This window comes from Rattus norvegicus, chromosome 15 (assembly GCF_021556685.1).
Source record: "Rattus norvegicus strain SHRSP/BbbUtx chromosome 15, alternate assembly SHRSP_T2T, whole genome shotgun sequence".
NCBI classification, from domain to species: domain Eukaryota; kingdom Metazoa; phylum Chordata; class Mammalia; order Rodentia; family Muridae; genus Rattus; species Rattus norvegicus.
In genome coordinates this window covers 20,720,614-20,744,851 of record NC_141548.1, presented here as the reverse complement: position 1 = coordinate 20,744,851, position 24,238 = coordinate 20,720,614, and the positions used below count along the sequence as shown (strand labels likewise).

The following is a 24,238-nucleotide window of genomic DNA, read 5'->3' as shown; positions in this document are numbered from 1 at the left end:
CCCCATATAAGATCTCAAAGGGGGTAAGGCTGAATCTGGAAGGGGTATTTCTTGCTCTGAAGAGAGCAAGAGGGAAGGAGTGCCACCCAGTCTGCGCAATTTTCCATGGTCAATTTGGTCAGGGTCTCTTTTAAGGTTTTATTTATTTACTCTACCTGTCCTGAACTTTGAGGTCTGTAAATACAACGTAATTTCCAATCGACCTCTAAATACTTGGCCACACCCTGGCTTACCTTGGAAATGAAAGTAGGGCCATTGTCTGACCAGATTACCTTGGGCACTCCACACCTGGGGAAGATTTCTTCCAGTATCTTCTTGATGACTACCAAGGCTGTCTCTTGCTTGGTGAGGAAAGCTTCTATCTATTCCTGGAAAGGTATCTACAAGCACTAGGAGATACTTGTGATCATATTTTTCTGGTTTTATCTCAGTGAAGCTCACTTCGACTTTTCACTAAACTCTCTAGGTCTCTTTGCCCTGTTTGCTTGCTAAGCATTCACTTACTGACATACCTTATATTTTTTACTGCCTCTCTGGCTAGAATCTTAAAGTCTATTACATAAACCTTAACTACTTGGACAAGCTTCTTATCTAAGTGAGTCCATTTCTGTATTTGGCAAAATGAGTCTTTTGTTTGTTCTCTGAGGAATATAGTTTTCCCTCAAGCGTGCCATTGTCTTTTTTTCATTTAAGCAATTTGGGCCTTTTCTTCTGTTGTACATTCTAAGTGAGGCCATCCCTTAGTCCAATCCCAGTTCCCTCTTGCAGGCCTGTAACCAGGATAGACTCCTGCATAGCCATTTCCCGAGCCACTTTATCTGCTTTGTTACTGCCCCATGCCACTGAATCTCTTCCTTCCTGATGTCCTGGGCAATGAATAATACTCACAGTTGCTGGCTTCATCAGGGCATCCAAGAAATGGCAAAGACATCTGCGGCACTGATGTGCTGGGGGGTTGGGGTTCAGCCATTCCAGATGACATTGTGTTGTCCACCACGGCAGCACCCACTTATCTCTGACCTTCATGAAGAGAACTGTTCCCATCTGTAGACAAGGTAGCCTCGGCTTTCAGCAGGGGTCAATCAGCCAGTCACAGAGGTCTTTCCTCCACCCATGGGCTTCTGCCAGTACTTGACACTCATGCTATGGTGGCTCCAGGTCAGGATTGGGCAGCAAGGTGATCAGATTGCCCCCAACCAGTGGAGAATCTAGTGCCTGGCAACTGACCAGTGGTCCCATCTTTTGGGACGTTCTATTCAAAGGCAAAACATCAGCCACTCTATCACAGTTTAAGTCCTGGATTGGGTGATAATTGTTAGTGCCCGGCTGGTAGGAACGGTGTGTTCCAGGCAGAATGGCACTAAGCCATACATCTCCCAGCATCAGGTACTGGTACACTGAGACAGGTCTTAAGCTCCACAAACACAGTCTGCAGATATGCATACATATGGCCTCACCCAGCCATTTCAGCCCACGCAAGCCATTTTGGAGAGCAAATTTCTCATGAGCAAGGGATAGGGGCAGTCAGGGATGACCATGAACTAGTGGGTTACCCAGCCCACGCCAAGGTCCACTGTTCTTCGGGCAGTCCATAAGTATTGTTTGTTGCCAGTAGCCCCCTGTACCCAAGGTCTTTGGATACTGGCCCACTGGGGCATAGGAGCACAAAGCGTTGGGTCCCTGTATCCACAAAACAACTGGGCGGGCTTCCCTTCTATCTCTGCGCATAGCCAGCACTCTAGGACTGAGAGGCTCTCCAGTGGCCCCTCTTGTTCTTTCTGGGGCAGTCCCTGACCCAGTGTCCTTTTTCTTTGCATTAGGCACACTGATCTTTAGCCAGGAATTCTCTTCTGTTGCCAGGTACTGTCTTCCTAGGTTCCCTAACTACGGTGGCCAGTATATGTTCCTCTCTTGTCTTTTATCTCTCTTTAGCTCTCTAGCTTCCTCTTCTTTTTGTCTCTTTTCTTCCCTAGCTTTCTGCTCTTTTTGTCCTCTTTCTTTCTTTCTTTTTTTCAGGCTCTCTGTCTGCATCTTCTTCTACAGCTATTGGGTGCTGTCCACTTTTGTGCACAGACCCTGAACCACACATCAACCTTATTTTCTCTGCAACTTACAATAACTCTCTCAGTGATTTAGCTTAACCCTTCAAGTTTCTGCAACTTTTTCTTCATATCTTTTCTTTACTTTAGTCAAATTGGTGGGGCATTTGTTTCAGCCCCTCAGAGACCCACCAGTGGAGTCTGACGGTAGACCTGGCACTCCCTACCTTCAGACATATTGAAGTCAACAGGCAGAAGTGAGGGCCTTCCATCCATGTCTGGAACATTTTTTCTGGCCTCTAGTAGGCTTCTGTATCTCCTGTAACAGCTACTAACAAGCATCTCAAGTGGAATGGCGAGAAAACAAGAGTCCAGAAAATAGAGGTCCGCCGAAAAGAACAAATAGCATTCAGTCACACAGAAAGACAATCAAAAGATTAACAGACAAAAAATAGAAGTGCGCACAAAAACAAAAAACAAGCGGCCACCATGAGATCACCACAAAACTGAACTAATTTAGAAGGGAGCTTACAATGACAGATGAAGGAGAGCGGATTCCACATCACTCTTCCTTCTCAACCACAGACAGATGAATGACAGCAGATCAAAAATAATGGTTAAGTCAAAGGTGCCTTCTGGAGGCCAGCCAATATCAAACGCTGGCCACTCCAAGGAGCAAAAAGTCTGCCACGGTACAAATTGTGTGCTCTAGCAGTCCAGTGGTCTAAAGTCAAACTCAGGAGTCCCATCGTCAAAGTCACAAGTAACACAAAACAAAGACCTAAAACACACAGACAAAGACCACTCTAGAAATACAGACAGCTGGGAGGACGGGTCTCTTCTCCAATCCAGGAGAATCAGCGAATCCTCATTGGCACCCAGACAGCTGGGAGGAAGGGTCTCTTCTCCAGTCCAGGAGAATCACCGAATCCTCACCGGCACCCAGACGGGAATCTCCCAGGCATCCCTGGGGTTCCCCCAGACCTCCTGGGACGTCTCCCAGGGCAGCATAATCGGTGAGCCCCTGGCACGTCTACCACTCACACTCGAGTCTCTCCTGAAACACGAGCCTCCCTTCTCAGCCCGAGATGGGAGCGACTGCAAAACCAGAACTCCAGAACTCGAGAGCAAATACAGACACAGAGTTTAGCCGGCACAAAACACAAGGACACAGACAAAGACACAGATGCTATCTCACCTCCAAGTGGGTCTTCGGAGACGAGGGTGGTCACTGATCCCAGACAAGCCCCCAAATGAAAGACCCCCGGAGCGGGGAGACCCTCACTCAAGTCTCGGGATGATGCGACCCCCCAAGAACTCACCTGAGACCGTCCTTGCTGTAATAAACATGAGGTTTATTGATAGGAACCAGTGCACTGTGGTCAAGACTCGTATCCCACGCAGGGGCAGTGGAGTTCGACCCTGAGAGGCTGGGAGAAAGGGTATTTAAAGGGAGAAACCACAACCCAAGGGGGCAGGGGTGGCGTCATTGGAAAGTGTCGAGAATACCAGTGAAATATCACAAGGAGGAACTTCCTGTTTCTCAAGATTGTTCTCTAAGGGCCTTATCTTAAGTCCTTTTTTTAGTTCCTGAGAGAGCAGGCTCAAGAAATTTGACCTTTTACTTACAGGTAGAGGGCAGGGTCTGGAATTTGAGGTATTTAGGGCTTTTTTAAACTTCTGACTTCTTAGCTACATTTTTTATTCTTTCAAAACAAAGAGAGGAGAGAGGAGAAGAAGCTGGATGGGAACATGTGAAGAGAGATGGGGGAGGGGAAGAAAAAGGGAAAGGGGTCAGGGAAAGTACAGGGGTTAGAGAGTCAGAGAACATAAGAGAGGCCAAAGAGTCCCTTTTACAGCAAGCCAGGCCTACCTGGCTGTTGCTAGGTAACTGCTGGGTGGAGTGTAGAATGAATGCCAGCATTAACAATAATTCTGGTACAAATGCAAATGTCTGCATCGAGTTCTCAAAAAATCTTTTGATGGTCCATTTGTTCAGACACAACCTGGTTCCCAACCTTTTTTGCCTCAGGACTCACATTCTTAGAAACTTGCTCGCTTGCTGAAGACTTGGCCTGCTGCTCCTGCTGAATGGCCTGTGTCTGCCTTCCAAGGATTTTAAGGCTTCAAAGGCCCCCACCGTTCCCAGTCAGCTCTTTGTCTTCTACTTCCAGATCAAGATGGGAGTTTTCAGCTGTTCTACCCAATGTTCTCGCTCTAAAACTCTGAAACTGTAAGTCCCCAATTAAATATGTTGTTGTATAAGCTGCCTTGGTCACCTGCCTTATCACAGCAATAGAAAAGTGACGAAGACAGCTTAAAATAGCAGCACTTGGTAACAGGTGTACTGCTTTATGCAACTTTTAACTTTGTCTCCTCTTTCCAATTACCTTCCTGGTGCAGCCTAAGTATGAAACCATCACCAAACTTCACGAGCTTGACTGACGAGAGATTTCTTGATTTTCTTAATGGTGCTTGATCATCCTTCTTAGTTTTAGCATTCTGGTAATCAAAATAACAACAAAAATTAAGCTTATTGATTTTTTTTAAATTCTTTGCCAGGGCATGGTAAGTTCTAGCTACCTTCATTGTGATGACTCTTGAGACTAATGTCTGAACCCTTGCTTTTCCCAAGACTGGAATGTTCCCCTTGTCAATAACAGATGGGACCTGTGGATTCCTTACATCAAGTAGGCAATTGTGAAAGGCAGAAAGAGGAAGCCCCAATCACCCAACCACAATTAGCTGTGAGTTTAGCTTTGCTCCACCTGGAGGCCATTCTGGGAAAAGAAAGCATCCATTCTAGGCAGTCCAAAGAGAGAAAGCGATTGGCTTCATCCAGAGAATAGACTTAGTAGAGCTAAAATGTGCATTTCTGATAATTTCCAGGTGATGAAGCTACTGTTGCTTGTCCAGACCCTACTTTCAGAAGTGTTGGTCTAGCATGCCTGACTGGTAAGTGAGGAGGTTGTTCAGGTTTTGATATTTATGGAATTTCTACTTTCCTGAACTTCTAGGAATACATGGTAAGTAGGCTTGAGTCTAAATGAAGAACTTGTCCTCGTAGTTTGCTTGGTGGTTAGTGTTTGTTGATCATCAACTTGACAGCACCTGGAATCTCCCTGGAGATACACCTCTAGGCACACAAATGCAAGATTATTAGACTATTAGCTCTATTATATAAGGTATTACTAGATTAGGTTGGCCTCTGGGTATGCCTATGAGGGACTATTTTGATTTGACTGATTGAAGTGTGAAGACCCACCCTCTGTGGTTGACTGGGATAGTGGACTGGATAAGAGGGATGAAGTGACCTGAATACCAGCATCTTCCTCTGCTCTCTGTCTGCACTCAGTACAACAGCTCTCAGGCTCCTGCTGTCTTGACTTTCCAACTGTAAAACAAAGTAAATCCTGTCCCCAAATGTTGCTTTCACAAGGTTATTTAATCACAGCAAAAGAGAACTAAGAAAGACAGATTAGTTTTTACTTAACCTTCTTCAAATCCACAGGAATCTTAGCCATGAGGTGTAAGTTATTGTGCAGGAAAACTGGGAATGTAGGGAGAAGAGACAAACACTTTTTTCCCAGTGCTTCTCCTTTCACAAGCATTTTATGGGAACACAGAATCTCAGAGACAGAAAATGGTCAACTGCAATGGAACTGAAAGGACACAGACTCTAGTCACATGGTAGATCTCACGGGTCACATGTTAGATCCCATGAGTTCTGCTTCCAAAGCCCCTCTGCACTTGTTTCCTTTTTCCCTGCTACCTGAATCCAGTTCCATCGTGCCTGCATCTTCCTGCCATGTGTGACAGTATTTAACACTATGATTTCCTGTGATTCTCTGCTTCCCCCTTTGTATTCTGCTGACCATGGTGCTTGCTCAAAAAAAAAAATCACGCTGTGATGAATTTGTGCTTGGGTCTATCCTATAGCCACATAGTGAATTTCAACCATTAAAACTTAATGGTTTGAATTCTGCCGTGCCTAACACTAGTTTTTGTTTATATTTAAAGGGCAGAGCATTTGACTCACTTTTATCTTTGAGGGGAGTCTTGCAACCAGGCTTCTCTGCTCTTGCACATAGAGTCTCTGTGTCCCCTCTCAAGTGCATGAATCATAAAATACCCCTCCCTCTGATCCGGTTGGTTCCATAGCATGAAAATCCAGGGTCAGACCCTTTACAGATTCCTTAGGTCCTTACCTTGTCCAGCACAAAGCCTGCAGCACTGTATCAGGTGTGACACATGCTCTCATGCTCCCTGGTGTCCCTGCCCTCCCGGTAGAGTCCACATCCTAGGGTGAGCCCTCAACTCCATCTATCAGACTGCCCTCATTTCAAAGCCTCCAGTTACAAGCAGGCAGGGCCTGCCAGAACTCTAGCTCCTACTGCTGACCCCCCCCCCCCATTACTCCACAGTGTGAAAACTGTCACTCTTGCAGCACCTTCTCTGTGAGGTTTGGGTCATGAATCCACACTTGGGAGAACATGAAGCTCCTAAGCCTGCTGCCCTCCTTCAGGCCTGCCTGCCTCTGCTCATTCTGATCCTTCCGACCCAAAGCTCACCGGGTGCCTTTTCCTCCTATTTTCTCAGTTTAGTTCTAGACACTTTTTCAAATACACTTTTGTGTATAAAGGAATAGTTATCATCTCAAATCTTGGAAAACAAAGAATTGTGGATAAGAGCAACTGTGATTCATGTTTTCTTTGATTTATTTTTGCAAGTTTTTTTTGTGTGTTTCCATATTTATTAGTCACACCTGTAAGTAATTTGCATCCTGTTTTTATCATGAGAACTCTTGCTTCTTTAGTCCTTATCTCTTTTTTAAAAAATGTAATTCTAATAATGGCACCTTAGATCATTTTAGGCTCTTAGTATGTCTGCAGCAAGGCTGCTATCAAGGAAGGATGTAGAAATTCACAAACTTCCCAGAGGATCATGAACATTTACATCTCAATAACCTCCTTGTAGGCCACAGTGTTTTGTTTGACCCACTGTCATTTAATTCATCCTTTGCATTTCTGTGATTAGGCTGCATGGTTTTCTACATTTCTTAAGGATGTGTTCCTTCTTCTGTGCACTGTCTTTGAATGTCCTGTCAGTTTTCAGTTGTCCTGTGTAGCCATTCTCAGTGCTTTAAGGAAACACCTGCTCCCTGAGAAGTTCTTCAGACAGGTTTGCTCTGCTGGAGACATCTTAGCACTGCAGGAGCACATTGCTACTGAGAATCTCCATTTGCATTAAACCGGTCAGGCTTGTCTCCCTCTAGTGGACAAGGAGCAAAGTGCACCCAGCCAACTGCTGTGCATGAGGTCTGTGTCAGGGATTTAATACTTAACTGATCAACCCAGTGAGGATCCCTGCCCAGTGGATGGTACATGGCTATCATCAGAGCAGTTTACCACCATTTCATGTAAAAAAAAAAGTGCACTAAGCTCTTGGATAAGTCTAGGAAATTTTGTTTAAGGTAATATTAACACCTACTTTGGAAAAACCACACTTGCATGACTAGAGATTAAAATATTGCTGGCAATGATTTGCTAATAGAAACAAAATCACTTGCTTTTCTTTTATATTAAAAAGCAGCTTTCTTTGAAAAGTCTTATAAAATTTCATTTATGGATTCATCTGGTGCTTTATCAAATTCTCTAGAAAATTACCATAGCATACGTTCTAACAGTAGGACACAAAAAAGATTCACCTATTCAGGCCAAAAAAAAAAAAAAAAAAAGATTTGTCATTCACATTAAACATAGAAACACAAGTTAAAGCAAAGCCAAGAACATTTTTCAATTGTGTCGTACTCTAAATTTATCTTTCCTTTATATTTAATTTGGCTTTTTCAGTTTTGCTATACATACATACATACATACATACATACATACATACATACATTAATACATTAATACTATCTCGAGGTTTCAGAGTTGAGGAAATTGGTTTTCTGCTGAAGTGGAAGAGGGAGCTCCTCCTGTCTTTGGAAGAGATTACAGGCTGCAGACCTTAAGACCGGTTCAGCATCTGAGTGTCAGGATGCTCAAGGACTCAAAAACTCTATCTTATCCCCACCTCTTGATTTAGAAATGCTGAAGGCTCTTGCTGTGATCTCTAGCTAGAACTTTCTCTCCCAGTGCAGGGGCAGCCCATGCTCCACTTTCTCTTTGGACCACACATAGCGTTGCTGACCCTTGAGATCTCATAAGTGAGCAATCACAGTGCCCTCAGTGTCCTTCTGAGCCACGCTGTGCTCTGGTTCTGCTAGCAGAGCTCATAGGAGCCCCAGGTACCATTTTATTTCCTCCTCTAACAGCAGACCGGAGCTGTACTATGCAGCAGTGAAGACCATTGCCATCACCCTCCACAGAGGTTCCATCCTGAGTGGGCCTCTCACTGTGCTAAGTGCCCTATGAGTTCACACGGCTGAAATTGGTAAATAATCCAGTTCTTTGGTGAGTCACACACCAGTGTTCTCCCAAGAAGCATAAATCCTCTGCCTCAAAGAATCCATCAATGTGAAAATGGTTTCCTGAATTGAAAATTTTAGTCTCATCATGAAAGTTTTTGACCACACACCCCCACCCGACACCCCTGTCTCCAGATCAGACTTCAAAAGATCAGTTTCCTTTTTTCCACTTTGAGTTGTTGGTCCTAATTACATCCTGCCTCATTTAACTAAATGGAGTCGTAGCCTTCACCTGTGGCCGTGAGCCTCTGAAATGCTCTCTCCAAATGCTTGACCTGATCTAGTTTCCCAATTCATTCTTCTGAAATGTATCTATAATTCAGATTATTCTTACGTCATTTGACAAAAACAAACCAAAAAAACCAAACCAAACCAACAACAACAAGAAGCTATGATGATACAAACTAAGTTAGGCTTCACTGTAAAAACATGTGAGCCATTGCTAGGCTTGTTCAAGAGCACCCACCGAAAAATGACAAACAGTGAAACAGTATTGTTTCTACTGTATTTCAATAAAAACCATAGGTCTTAAGACTGCTCTAAACATTTAGAACTATCAGGTACAAATATTGAGACAATTAAAATCATTGCTATAACACTGTTAACACTGTTTACAACATACAAATTTTAGTGGCTGTTAATAGTACATTTTTTTTAATGGACCAAAAGGGTTTATGGAGACAGAGTGACAACGTATTGTAAAATTGGTTACTTTCAAAAGTAGATGACTTAATTCTGGGTGATACTTTAAATTTACTTAAATTACTTTTAAGTCTCTCTCTCTCTCTCTCTCTCCCTCTCTCTCTCTCTGTGTGTGTGTGTGTGTGTGTGTGTGTGTGTGTGTGTGTGAGAGAGAGAGAGAGAGAGAGAGAGAGAGAGAGAGAGAGAGAGAGCGCTCGAGTATGGTTATATGCACATGAGTGCAGGTGTTTATGGAGCCCAGTGGTGTCAGATCCCCTGGAGCTGGAGTTACAGAGGTTGTGAGGCACCTGATATGGGTGCTGGGAAATGAACTCCGGTCTTCTGGAAGAAAAGTAAATGCTCTTTCAGGGCCGATGCATCTCTTTAGCTCCCCGTGGGAAGTATGTTTTAAGGATTTCAATTGTAAGGCTTTTCCAACCACAGTTCTTTGTCTGAATGTGTGCTGTATTTTCAGCTTGCCAGAACATGCAAAGCCCTCACAAAGTGGATTCCATGTTAGTCTGCCAGGAATGGCTGCGCCAGTTTCTGTAGATCAGAGGTCTTGTGAAAGCCTTGTGAAATAACATCCGGAATACTGAAGTCCTGAAAATGATGAAGATCCAGGGGTCCACGATGGAAATCACAGACAGAAAACGCAAGGCTTGGAGGTCTTCCGAGTCTCCGTCAGCTCTGTCCACAAGTTTAAAGGCTCCATAGTAAGCACGATACTGTTGGAGAGGAAAAAAATCATCCCACAAATAAAGATAAAGGCTTTCAGAAGGAAGGAATTCCATTATTTTGTTTGTCTTAGCCTGGAATTCTCACCCTATGGCAGTTGGATGTGGATGGGCCTGAAAAGAGGAGCCTGAGGGACATCAGGGAGACCCAGGATACTGACTCCCTCAAGGCCTACATTCTCAGATCAAAGACCCCAGGCTTCCCCACACAAATTCTTTTTATTTCATTTTTTACTTTTATATTGGTTACTTTATTTACATTTCTAATGTTATCTCCCATCCAGGTTTCCCCTCCACAAACCCCATCCCACCCTTTAGCCCCATGCCCCTGCTCCCTCCACCCACCCACCCTCTTCTGCCTCACGCTCTAGCATTCTCCTAGCTTGGCCCCTCAAACCCACACAAAATCTTTAGCTAGTGTCCTCATATGCATGCATCATTCAGTCCTCTCTTGCTTCTGTCCACTATTATTAGTTTGCTTAAAGGTAATTAGCAGACACATGGACACACCAGTAAATTGGGGTTTTGAGTAGAAGTAGAAAGACAGGAAATATGATCATTAAGAGGTAAGAGGTAGGGCTGGGGATTTAGCTCAGTGGTAGAGCGCTTACCTAGGAAACGCAAGGCCCTGGGTTCAGTCCCCAGCTCCGAAAAAAAAGAACCCCAAAAAAAAAAAAAAAAAGAGGTAAGAGGTAATCAGATGAAAGACCTGGCCATCTCATGTGAATTAGTCTTTTGCTTAAGGTAGATTCTATATAAGGTGGGAGTAGGAGGTACCCTAAAGATAGACCCGTGCTTACCTATGTCCAGCCTCCCTCTAAGCCTTAATGCCACCTGGGTTCTTGTAATTTCCTCAGAGCTCTGTGAAGTGCCTCAAATCATGACTCTCTCTGCTGCCCTTCAGGTCACATTGCTACCTAGATTAGAACAACCCCAGACCACGATTTTGGGGCTGGATACTCTTTCTTACAGCATTAGACCTCTATGCCTACTAGATTCTAAATCCACAATGAAACAAATTGACCCTAATGGGACACAAACTTCAGAAATCATTATCAGTAGGAGTAACTGTGGTTAAGAGCACAGAAGGCCACCCAGGAACATCTCTCAGAAAAGACACACATTCCTAGAAGGAATCTCCTTAGCCTCTGCCTCCAATCTCCACAGCAGTCAGTGTCTTGGTTATTTCATCCAGAGCATGAGGAACTTGACTTCCATTAGACTCATCTCTCACCTGTCACTGCTGTATGGACACCGTCTCTCATTCCTGCTTCACAATGCCAACAGTAATAGTGGTGACCATGAACACTTAGACCCTTCACTTCCCTGGCACAGTCCTGTGGCTTTTAACGTTTTCATGTTCTTATACTAAAGACTTGTGGGTAAACAGTCATTGTCTTCATTTTACAAACCTAGAAATGGGTTAAACAGCCAAACAGCACTGTCCTTCAAGTCAGCTTAAATATCACCCTTTTTAGGAGTCTCTTTGAGATGGTGCCTAAAGGTCTAAGCATCCAGGTTAGAATCCTCTCTTCAGAGTCGTGGCTTTCAGGGAAGATGGAGACATCTACATCCAGTTTTCCTAGTTTTATGGGAAAGTCACTGTGCCTGCTTTCCATGATTCTCAAGCCAGAATGTGATGGAGTGAAGATGGCTTCAAGAACAGGTTCTGGGATATTATAAACGCTTGATAATTAACTCGTGTATCATTTGCTCAGGAGGAGCTGCCCCTTTAATCTGCCAAGCTCTCCATTAGCCTTAATCATTCTTCCCCCTTACAGTCTGTGCAGATGCATAGGATGTTTTTCTCATTGTGTTTCTCACTCAGCTACAGTGTGCTGGGTGAGGTAGGTAGGATGAGGTCTGATGTCTACTAAATGGCTATGACTCACACCACAACCTTAAATTGATTTAGAGTCAAACATTTCACAGATGTGCTATATATTAGTTAATTTTGTCCTCAGAGAGGAGTGTGGTGAAATGTAATTCCAACCAAAATTCCAACCATGGAAGAATGGTTGATAAAGGAATGGTTCTTGTATAACTAAAAGAAACAGTATACTTTTAAATTAAAAATATATTTATTTATTTTATATGTTTAGGGTTAGAGGCATCACTGTACACATGTGGAAATCAGAAGTTAACTCATGGGAGTTTGTTCTCTCCCTCCTTCATGTGCATTTTCAAATCATGTGTGTACATGTCTGTGTGTACTCATACATATGCATGAAATTAAAAATATTCTAAATATAAAAAGAGCATTCATTTGAGAGAGTGACCCAAGGTGGGTTCAGCAGTCACTGAGAAAATGTTTCTGTTGTCACCTTGTTGTTTTACAAGGATGTTGGGGATTCAAACTCTCGTCCTCATATTTGCATGGCAAGCACTTCAATAACTAAGCCTTCTCCCCACACCCTACAACTACATTTTATAAACTTCCTAGGTTTACTATATGATATGATAGATATAGATTCAGATACTATCTATTTCGATACAAGTTGTTTGGGGCCTTAGTAATTTTTCAGAGTATTAAGCGGTCCTTAGATGCCTGGCAGTGTTGGCTCATCTTTTTATCCCAGCACTCGGGAGGCAGAGGCAAGTGGATCTCTGAGTTTAAGGCCAGTCTTGTCTATGATCTTGTCTTCAAATGCAAAAACAAAACAAACAAACGAAGTAAAGAAAGAAAGAGAGAAAGAAAGAAAGAAAGAAAAAAGAAAGAAAGGCAGGCAGGCAAAAGAAAAAACAGGAAAAGAAAAAAGATGTCCTTAGAACACAGGTTTGCAGACTGCTGCCTTGTACTAACATGAAGTCTCCTGAGATCAGACTCCTGATAGATAGTGCCTGCTACAGTCACTAGGCACTAACAATAAGTGAAAGCCACTGTTAGTAACAATACTGATGTTAATTTGTGAGGCTAAGCATTAGGTTCTGTGTTATACACATACACAAGCCCACACACATGCACACACGCTCACACCCTCACAGGTGCACGAATACACACTTACTCCAAATTGTTTGGAAAACCTTTTGTTTTCCCCCAGAATGTGGAATATGTGCATACCCATGATATATCGTAAAACTCTCCAAGTATAACAGCCACAGTTTTCATGAGATTTATGTTTCATAATCTGTGGTCTGAAGGTTTCATTTTATGTATTTTGAAACAGCCACACTATTTTGGATTCCAGCATGAATTAATGCTGAATCAATTAAGCATGAATTTAATGCTCAAATGTTTTAGATTGTGCAGCATTTTGGATTTTCTGTTCAAAATCACTCAAGTGGGCTGGGGAAATGGCTCCATGTGCAAAAGTTCTATGAAAGCTTGGGCATCTGAGTTCAACTCTCCAGAGCTCACAGAAACCTAATGGTGAGCATTTCTGTGACCCACGTATTCCTGTAGTGTCCGTTTGCATTTGTGGTAGACTCAAAAAGTTAGAATGTGGTTTTCAACCTTCCGAATGCTACAACCCTTTAATAAAGTTCCTCATGCTGTGGTGGCCCCAACCATAAAATTATTTCATCATAACTTCATAACTGTTATTTTGCTACTGTTATGAATCATAACCTAAATATCTGATAAACAGGTTATCTAATGTGTGACCTCTAAAGAGGTCATGACCCACAGTTTGAGAATCACTGAGGCAGAGTTACCTGAGAAGACAGAACTCCAATTTTTCAAACTGCTGTAGGCAAATCTGTGGAACATTACTTAGTTAGTGATTGATAGGGAAGGTCTCAGCCCATTGTGGGTGGCACCACCCTGGGCAAGTGATCCTGAGCTGTATAAGAAAGTAGGTTGAACAAGCTACAGGGTACAATCCAGTGAGCAATGATCCTCCATGATCTCTGCTTCAGTGCCTGTCTGCAGGCTCCTGCCTTGACTTCCTGTCCCGACTTCCTTTATAGATTGTGATATGAAACTTCGAGCTGAAATAAATCCTTTCCTTCCTGAGTTGTTTTTGGTCACATTGTTTCATCCCAGCAACAGAAATACGGCAAGAGAGGAGGCTCCTGTCCAGCTGGTCTACACACCAGCAAAAAAAAGATCGTGTGTCAATCAAGATGGCTGGTGAGTATCAACAACTGAGGTTGCTCTCTGGCCTCCTCATGTGCACCATGGAATGCACATGTCTGTACTCATATAGGTGCGCACACATACACACACATACATGCACATGCTTCATACACAGAGCAAAGAAATCTCAGGGTGTGTGTGTGTGTGTGTGTGTGTGTGTGTGTGTGTGTTAATCCTACAGAACAAGTGTGGTTATCCCACAACAGGTCAGGTCACCCAGTAACTAATCCACTATCACAGCTAGTTAGGGCTGAACCTTGATCCAGACCAACAGCCAGTGCTGTTCCTCTGCCTAGGGAATGATGACTCCTGAGAGGAAAGCTACCTGGGGGACAGTTATCCAGAGCTTTACAAACTGTTTCACAGAATGGTTTTCAAATATATTAGTTCCTTTAATTCTCACAGTTACCATAAGGCAATACAGATCCCATAGACATATGCGGAAGGCCTGGGTTCTTTCATTATTTACACTGTTTGAGTTATTCTCACTGAAGCAGCCAAAGCTACTGGACACCTCCGCTTGCTTTGCTCACAGCACAGGTACACTCCAGCTACTCTGGAGGTATTCTGTAAATATCCAGAGAATAAAGGCTTCAGGTCTATAGGCAAATGCAGTTAATAATGGATGTTCTGTTGAAACTAAAAGAAGCAGAGATAACATATGTCCCCACAACTTGTATTTACTTGTTTATATCTATAGGTGTTTTGTTTGCATGTAAGGGTTGTACCACACGTGTGCTTATCCTTGTGTATCCAGGAGCAGGCGTCTGAACCCAGAGCTGGAGTTTACAGATGGTGGTGAGCTGTCATGTGTGTGTGCTGGGGATTGGACCCTGCCCTCTGGAAAATCAGCTAATGACAGCTTCTGAGCCATGTCTCCAGATCCTCCTATAATTTCTACTTTTGACATAAAAGATAATAATAATGGGTATACTTCTTAAAGTATATAGCTAATAATAGGATTGAATTATTTTTTAATAATTTGAGTAGAGCTTAGCTTAATTGGGCTCAAAGTAGAAAAATAAAGCTGTTTGGAATTTCAGGCTGCATCAAGAACAGCAAGGAGGGCAGAGGTGGCCGTGGGGTAGCATTTGGGAGCTGTTGGTCTAGGGTGGTTGTTCAAATGTGATCCCTACAGCAGCAGTTTCTCTGCCAACCCTCTCTACAGTCATTTCCTTGTGAGTTGGAGCCCATGGGAGTAGGATTCCTTGCCATCTCACTGGCCAGGACATAAGAAAAGAAACCATCAGGACACGTGAGGAAACAACTTGCCACCTGAAACCTCTCCTCCTCTGCTGCTCTTGTTTTGCTGCTGCCAACCACCTACCCCCATCCCGGTGGCAGCTTCCACAACACAAGAGGTTTTCAGAACTAAATCTGTGTTTATCACTCACCTCTCTAATCCTCTTGGGATAAACTCAATCACTCCCTATCTTTCTTCTCTCTCCAGGCCAAACCACTGAGAGGAACTCCCTGATTAGTCTGTTTCCAACACCAGTAAATTAAAGGGCAGATCCAATGAAATAAAATATTACATAGCATGTGCAGGGGTGGATGGGGAGGAAATAGAGGACTAAGGTCTTGGGCACACAGATGACTGGGGACCTCCTGGAAGCAAAGCACAAAGGAGGGGGTGTCTGCTAACTGGAAAAGGTTTTGCTGAGGTCAGGAGACACCACGTGATTCATCTGTCTAATCTTTGTCTAACATTCCCTCTTCTCCTTCTTCACATGGAGTCATACCTTATGACTGTGGATGGAATCACACTCCTGAGGAGTTAAGCTCCAGTTCAAACCCTCCAGGCACTGGATGCTACTCCTAGCCCTCCCCCTCTCCCCCACAACTTCCCACAGGGCTCTTGCCTGAGGTGACCCAGTTTCTCAAACTTTATTGCCCAGCAACTCACAATTAAAGGCAGGGAACACATGGTGAAGAGCACTGTCGTGAGAGCCAGCAGAACAAAGTGGTCCAGCTCCTCCAAAGGATTCGGGGACCCATGCCTGTAGTCTGAGCCTGACTGGGCGCGGTCCCTGGAGCAGCGGCGGGGATGGTGCCTCTGGCGCCTGTGCATGGCATAGAGGTTGGACATGGCACCCAGGTTGCACACCACAGTTGCGAGGACCAGCAGCGCCATGAGGCTGGAGTAGAGCACAGAGAAGCCTATTACCGAGAATGAGCGCTTCTTGTGGATCATCTGGATGAAGCACCAGGTACCTGGACAGTACTGCACGAACTTCCCAAAGCCAGCAAAGGGGAGCGCACAGAAAGCCAAAGAGAAGGCGCCTGCGACTGGCGCCACCAGCACTCCCCGGCGGGCGGTGATGTGCCTTTGGTAGAAGAAAGGGTGTCCCAGAGACAGCCAGCACTCCAGTGCCATAGCCAGTAGCTGTAAGGTCGAGGCTAACCCAAAGAAGGACATCAGGAAGGCGAAGGCTTCACATAACTGATTGCCTGAGGCAGGCAGCAGTTCCTTTAGGCTCCGATTTTGCGCGTAGGCAGCCAGGACCATCGGGCTGATCAGACACTTGCCCAGCAAGTCGGTGACCGTCAAGCCGCACACTAGCACATAAAAGACCGAGGGCGGCGGATGCAGTGGCCCTGGCCGGCAGGACCCCAGCCCGGATCGCGCCAGCAGCACCAGCGCCAGGAGATTGCCCAGCAGTCCTGCACTGAAGAGCACACCACCCATTGTCGCTGAGGAGCCCCGTTCCACCCAGGTGGCTGCCTGACAGCGATAGGACTCATTCATAGCTAGCCCTTGCCACGTCTGCCTGGAGGGAAGGCTGCAGCCAGGACAGCTGTGAAGGAGCCCCAGGCTGCTCCGGGTGCAGTCAGGGCACAGAGGTTGCGAAGCAGAGAAAGCTCCTAGAGCGGCTGGGTGTTGTTCACAGTCAACCCTCCCATCTATGCTCCTAATCACACCCTTGAGGAGGGGAGGACTCTCCGCCCCTGTGAGTGTGTGAGTGTTCTGTGCTACAGACCTAGAAGCAGCACTGCTAAGAACTCAGCCTGTTGCACAGGGTCCTAAGGACAGACAGAATCTGTACCCAGACTCAGAAGGAAAGGGGAAAGTACCCAGAGTGTCCAAAGCTGGTCCTCCAGAGGAGAGAGAGAACTGCAGAAATGGAGAGGGGAACCAAGTAGGAGCTAATGAGGGGAAGGAACACCAGGTGCTGGTGGTGGCCATGAACTCTGCAGATTAACCAAGCAGGGAGACCAAGGGCTATGATTTCCACCACTCTTGAGGCTTGACTCCAAATCTCTCTTAGATCGCTGCAATGTGGAGATTAATGATGAGGTAAGGAAGCAGGGGCTTGAAAAGTTAGGGGATCTGCTTGGGGTGACCAACTTAGGAAGTGGCAGAGTCAAATAGGAATCAGGTGCTTCTTGGGTACCCCTGTCTGTTTCCATGGTTGCTGTCCCAAGAGGCAGCCCAAATTCCAGGGGCAGCTTTCTCTGCACATGGAAACCATGAGGTGATATTGAATAGGGTGTCAGGCAGTGCACTGAGTGCCACACAGCACTATGTGTCTGGATGCCTGCTGCCTTTGGAGAACGGAGGCAAGACACAGACTATGCCTGGGAAGTTCTTCTGCTTGGTTGCCACAATTTTCTTTGTGTGTGTGTGCGTGCGTGTGTGTGTGTGTGTGTGTGTGTGTGTGTGTGTGTGTGTGTGTCTGTGTCTGTGTGAGTTTTCTTTGCCTTACTTTTTGTTTTTGTTTTGTTTTGTTTTGTTTTTTAAGCTGATAGGTAGCTGCACTTTCCAATGCTGATTTGAAACCAGAACATATAAGCCTTATCTTAGGGCCTTCCCTGTCCTTGTCTCTGACTACTGGAGAATATTCCATATTTCTGGCAGTGATTTCTTGTATCAAAGGGGTGGGGCAGAGTTAACTGGAATTTCTATATTTAACACTCCATATCCTTGGACAAAATCTGGCTTCCAGCTTGGAACTTTGGAGTGACGATTCGGTCCAAATTATGTAAGCAATATATTATTCCTCGCATACAGAGCTTCATTTGGGTGCTGTCTGTTTATTCTGATGGACAGAGCCAGGGAGAAGGCAGGGCCCTTAGCTTCATGTATAGAATCCTGCAAAGTGGACAGACAAGCTGCCCCCAGATGAAAGTCAGGCCAGCAATTCAGGCCACAGCGCAGGAAGAGTTCAAGCTTTGGAATTAGAGGGAACCTTGGGATTCTGGCTTAGTGATCCAACTTTAGTTGTTGAGAGGGTTTTCATGTCCTTCTCTGTAGGGCATGGGACTGCTTTGACCTCACAATTGCTGTGAGGCTGAGAAAAATAAATAAAGTGCTTGGCACAGAATAATGGCAGTAAAAAACTAACACTGGGGACCTTGTCTCTACTGGGTGACATCTAAGCCTTTCAGGGTGCACTGACTATGAAGGCTCTCTGTAGGGTTAGCTCTGTGTCTTGTGTGTCTTCTTTCTCACCCCATCTCCTAGAAAATAATTTTAATTTAGACTAGTCCCATGTGCCCATGATAGAGTGGAAGGGGAAGGAAGTTTCTATGACCAATGGCAGTGGAATCTGAGGGTGGGGTCTCTTCTCAAGACAAACTCATAGTTTATTTCAGTATCAGTAATTCACCATTCCCTGAGGTCCTGTTGTGCTATCCGCAGATGATCCAGTAAACTCAGTTGAGGAATTCTGTTAGGGCATTGCTTGGCCTGATCCTGAAGGACACTCACTTGATTCATGGTGCCTTTCTCTACTTCTCCGTAGTTGTGTTTGCCAAAAGTGCAGGGCAGAGGGAGTAGGGAGCCTAAACATGTGAATTCTTTTTAAAATCAAACAATTTTGAAGTGAGCTGTGGGACCCTAATGGAGGTTACACGAGTTGTGTTTCAAAGAATGAAGGTTTGAATGGATGCAATTAAAGAAACCACAGGCTTCCTCCTGGTTAATTCAGCTGGCCTGGACCACGTGCTTTCCTGGAACATTTCCTGCCTGCTTTGCTGCTCTCCACCCAGTCCTCAATACAACATCAAGTCATTTGTCCCTGATCCTAGGAACCCTTCCAAATGACATCATTGTAGAACTAGGACATTACCATTTGTTCAAGCATCTGGTACCCTCTTGAGCTCCTCCTCCTGTGAGGCTGAGGAAAGTGCTGTTGGTTTCATATGCACTTACAACTAGAAAGGGAAGGCAAAGTGTCACGTGACCTTTACAATCTTATGTTTTTCTGTCAGCTTTCAGAGTAAGAAGGCCTAGCTTCTTTTTGTCTTAGAAACTTTTAATGAGAATATCTCACACTAGAGACCACCTCCATGTCATCTCATGCAGCTCGTGAGTGGTATACAGTGTCATTGTTGTGGAAGGTCTTGGGAGGTTTCCTGTGAGGACTGGGTCTCATCTTTCCTAGCCATGAAGCCTGCCATCTCTTGATCTCAGTTTTTTAAAGTGAAGGGTCAATTGTCCTGAGCATGCTTTAGAAACACTTGCAAAGATGGCTCACCGAGTAAAGGTGCTTGCCATGCAAGTCTGGCAAGATGGGCTTACTGTGTGGAATGCACATAAAGGTGGGAGGAGAGAAGTGACTGGACACACTTGTGCTCTGACCTCCACACACTCACATGGTGTGCTCTCCACACAGTAATAATATTATTTACTTAATTAAAAATACATAGAGTGGTAGGGAGATGTGGCATGTGCCTTTAATTCAAGGGCTTAGAACATTTTTGTTTGTTTTGTTTGTTGTTTTTTTAATTCCCCAGGCTAATTGCTGTGCACCTAGAATGTGAGTCCCATGCTCTGTAAGGCCCTATAAGATGTTAGTCAATAATTTTATCCTTATGATAAATCATGACACTGAAGCTCCCATTATTCACGTTCAAATAAAGAAAAAGAGACATACAGAAATCAAGCTCTTTGTACTCACATAACAAACCCATCATGAGTGTAGGGTGGCTTCCAAATCTTTGGATTTCCTAAGCTTCTACTTTGGAGAGGACATTAAGAAGTGATCGTAAAAGTAAGGAACCTGCGGTTTCCATGATACACTTAGAAGCTGGAGCCACAGCCCTGTCTATAAATCACAAAGTGTCATCCCGTGTGTATCTGTGCCCAGTCAATATCTTGTGCTCCGGTCTGCCCCAATATCAATTTGGCATGTTTAGCTAAATTTATTTGCATTTAACTGTGTCTTTGTCTGCTCTATTCCAGCCCTGCTACAACCAGTTAATCCTGTATTGTGGCAAGAATCCAGATATGCACTAGTGAGCACACACAGACAAACAGACAGACAGACAGACAGACAGACAGACAGGCGGGGAGAGAGAGAGAGAGAGAGAGAGAGAGAGAGATACAGAGACACAGAAACACAGAGACGAGAAGACACGTGGAGATAGCTTTGTTTTTAAATTGGGAAATTAAATTTTCCAGTGATTCTAGGTCTTGGCCATTCTTCCCAGCTTTGTGTATCCTTGAGTGAGACAAGATAGGTTTATCCATGTGCTAGGGACTATACTTGAAAAAGAAACCACAATTTCAATTTTGTTCTAGAAGTAGCTTAAGCCCTAGGGATCAGGATGAATTCTGAACTTGTCTTTGGGTGATGGCACTGAGCCATACATTGTCCCATCTTCAGGCTGTAGAGCCCCACTGATTCCTGACCCTTGTCAGCAGTTTGGCCCTGGCTGTCAAGAAACTGTTGGAGGTGCAGTTGGTTGGGTCCAGGCAGAGCAGACACGGAGCTGGAGAGTAGAATAGGATGTGTGGGATGTTTGCCTTGAACGGAACCCGGAGAAGGAAAGCTGGACTGACAGGGAACAGGAATTTGATCCTTCTCACAAAAGTCCTTCACTGAGCCCAGGAGCAGCAGGTCTGCTGCATCTGAGACACCGCCAGAACCTGAAGGGACTGACCGGATAAACAGTTCTCTGCACCCAAATCCCGTGGGAGGGAGAGCTAAACCTTCAGAGAGGCAGACATGCCTGGGAAACTAGAAGAGACTGCACTCTGCCCACATCTCTGACTCCAGAGGAAAACACCAAACGCCATCTGGAACCCTGGTGCACGGAAGCTCCTGTAAAGGGCGGCGCAGATCTTCCTGGTTGCTGCTGCCTTGGAGAGCTCGTAAGCAACACCCCACGAGCAAACGTGAGCCTCGGGACCACAGGTAAGACAAACCTTCCTACTCCAAGCGACCTGACTGGTGAACTCAGGACACAGGCCCACAGGAACAGCTGAAGACCTGTAGAGAGGAAAAACTACACGCCCGAAAACAGAACACTCTGTTCCCATAACTGGCTGAAAGAAAACAGGAAAACAGGTCTACAGCACCCCTGACACACAGGCTTATAGGACAGTCTAGCCACTGTCAGAAATAGAAGAACAAAGTAACACTAGAGATAATCTGATGGCGAGAGGCAAACGCAGGAATCCAAGCAACAGAAACCAAGACTACATGGCATCATCGGAGCCCAATTCTCCCACCAAAGCAAACACTGAATATGCAAACACACCAGAAAAGCAAGATCTAGATTTAAAATCACACTTGATCAAGATGCTGGAGGACTTCAAGAAAGACGTGAAGAACTCCCTTAGAGAAACACAGGAAAACATGAATAAAGAAGTAGAAGCCTACAGAGAGGAATCACAAAAATCCCTGAAAGAATTCCAGGAAAACACAATCAAACAGTTGAAGGAATTAAAAATGGAAATAGAAGCAATCAAGAAAGAACACATGGAAACAACCCTGGATATAGAGAACCAAAAGAAGAGACAAGGAGCCGTAGATACAAGCTTCACCAACAGAATACAAGAGATGGAAGAGAGAATCTCAGGAGCAGAAGATTCCATAGAAATCATCGACACAACTGTCAAAGATAATGTGAAACGGAAAAAGCTACTGGTCCAAAACATACAGGAAATCCAGGACTCAATGAGGAGATCAAACCTAAGGATAATAGGTATAGAAGAGAGTGAAGACTCCCAGCTCAAAGGACCAGTAAATATCTTCAACAAAAGCATAGAAGAAAACTTCCCTAACCTAAAGAAAGAGATTCCCATAAGCATACAAGAAGCCTACAGAACTCCAAATAGATTGGACCAGAAAAGAAACTCCTCCTGTCACATAATAGTCAAAACACCAAATGCACAAAATAAAGAATATTAAAAGCAGTAAGGGAAAAAGGTCAAGTAACATACAAAGGCAGACCTATCAGAATCACACCAGACTTTTCGCCACAGACTATGAATGCCAGAATATCCTGGACAGATGTCATATGGACCCTAAGAGAACACAAATGCCAGCCCAGGTTACTGTATCCTGCAAAACTCTCAATTAACATAGATGGAGAAACCAAGATATTCCATGACAAAACCAAATTTACACAATATCTTTCTACAAATCCAGCACTACAAAGGATAATAAATGGTAAAGCTCAACATAAGGAGGCAAGCTACACCCTAGAAGAAGCAAGAAACTAATCGTCTTGGCAACAAAACAAAGAGAAGAAGAGCACACAAACATAACCTCATATCCAAATATGAATATAATGGGAAGCAATAATCACTATTCCTTAATATCTCTCAACATCAATGGCCTCAACTCCCCAATAAAAAGACATAGATTAACAAACTGGATACGCAACGAGGACCCTGCATTCTGCTGCCTACAGGAAACGCACCTCAGAGAAAAAGACAGACACTACCTCAGAGTGAAAGGCTGGAAAACAACTTTCCAAGCAAATGGTCAGAAGAAGCAAGCTGGAGTAGCCATTCTAATATCAAATAAAATCAATTTTCAACTAAAAGTCATCAAAAAAGATAAGGAAGGACATTTCATATTCATCAAAGGAAAAATCCACCAAGATGAACTCTCAATCCTAAATATCTATGCCCCAAATACAAGGGCACCTACATACATAAAAGAAACCTTACTAAAGCTCAAAACACACATTGTACCTCACACAATAATAGTAGGAGATTTCAACACCCCACTCTCATCAATGGACAGATCATGGAAACAGAAATTAAACAGAGACGTAGACAGACTAAGAGAAGTCATGAGCCAAATGGACTTAACAGATATTTATAGAACATTCTATCCTAAAGCAAAAGGATATACCTTCTTCTCAGCTCCTCGTGGTACTTTCTCCAAAATTGACCATATAATTGGTCAAAAAACGGGCCTCAACAGGTACAGAAAGATCGAAATAATCCCATGCGTGCTTTCGGACCACCACGGCCTAAAACTGGTCTTCAATAACAATAAGGGAAGAATGCCCACATATACGTGGAAGTTGAACAATACTCTACTCAACGATAACCTGATAAAGGAAGAAATAAAGAAAGAAATTAAAGACTTTTTAGAATTTAATGAAAATGAAGGTACAACATACCCAAACTTATGGGATACAATGAAAGCTGTGCTAAGAGGAAAACTCATAGCTCTGAGTGCCTGCAGAAAGAAACAGGAAAGAGCATATGTCAGCAGCTTGACAGCACACCTAAAAGCTCTAGAACAAAAAGAAGCAAATACACCCAGGAGAAGTGGAAGGCAGGAAATAATCAAACTCAGAGCTGAAATCAACCAAGTAGAAACAAAAGGGACCATAGAAAAAATCAACAGAACCAAAAGTTGGTTCTTTGAGAAAATCAACAAGATAGATAAACCCTTAGCCAGACTAACGGGAGGACACCGAGAGTGTGTCCAAATTAACAAAATCAGAAATGAAAAGGGAGACATAACTACAGATTCAGAGGAAATTCAAAAAATCATCAGATCTTACTATAAAAGCCTATATTCAACAAAACTTGAAAATCTGCAGGAAATGGACAATTTCCTAGACAGATACCAGGTACCGAAGTTAAATCAGGAACAGATAAACCAGTTAAACAACCCCATAACTCCTAAGGAAATAGAAGAAGTCATTAAAGGTCTCCCAACCAAAAAGAGCCCAGGTCCAGACGGGTTTAGTGCAGAATTCTATCAAACCTTCATAGAAGACCTCATACCAATATTATCCAAACTATTCCACAAAATTGAAACAGATGGAGCCCTACCGAATTCCTTCTACGAAGCCACAATTACTCTTATACCTAAACCACACAAAGACCCAACAAAAAAAGAGAACTTCAGACCAATTTCCCTTATGAATATCGATGCAAAAATACTCAATAAAATTCTGGCAAACCGAATCCAAGAACACATCAAAACAATCATCCACCATGATCAAGTAGGCTTCATCCCAGGCATGCAGGGAT

The 24,238-nt window shown here is 44.0% G+C and overlaps 1 protein-coding gene and 1 long non-coding RNA gene across 2 annotated transcripts in view; both read right to left on the bottom strand.

The window, feature by feature from the left end:
- Positions 1-3,373: 3,373 nt before the first annotated feature.
- LOC120096933 (uncharacterized) overlaps positions 3,374-24,238 on the bottom strand; it is a 105,514-nt gene continuing 84,649 nt past the window's right edge. The window contains exons 5-8 of the long non-coding RNA XR_015638696.1: positions 5,305-5,433; positions 5,041-5,175; positions 4,430-4,541; positions 3,374-4,270 (exon numbers count right to left, since the gene is read on the bottom strand). This is a non-coding gene — a long non-coding RNA (uncharacterized LOC120096933). The remainder of the gene's footprint in view (positions 4,271-4,429; positions 4,542-5,040; positions 5,176-5,304; positions 5,434-24,238) is intronic.
- On the bottom strand, positions 9,506-16,813 carry Ptgdr (prostaglandin D2 receptor). Its single transcript, NM_022241.2, is given in 2 exon segments — positions 9,506-9,917; positions 15,911-16,813. Coding segments are annotated over 2 exon segments (1,074 nt in total). The 5' UTR covers positions 16,754-16,813; the 3' UTR covers positions 9,506-9,686.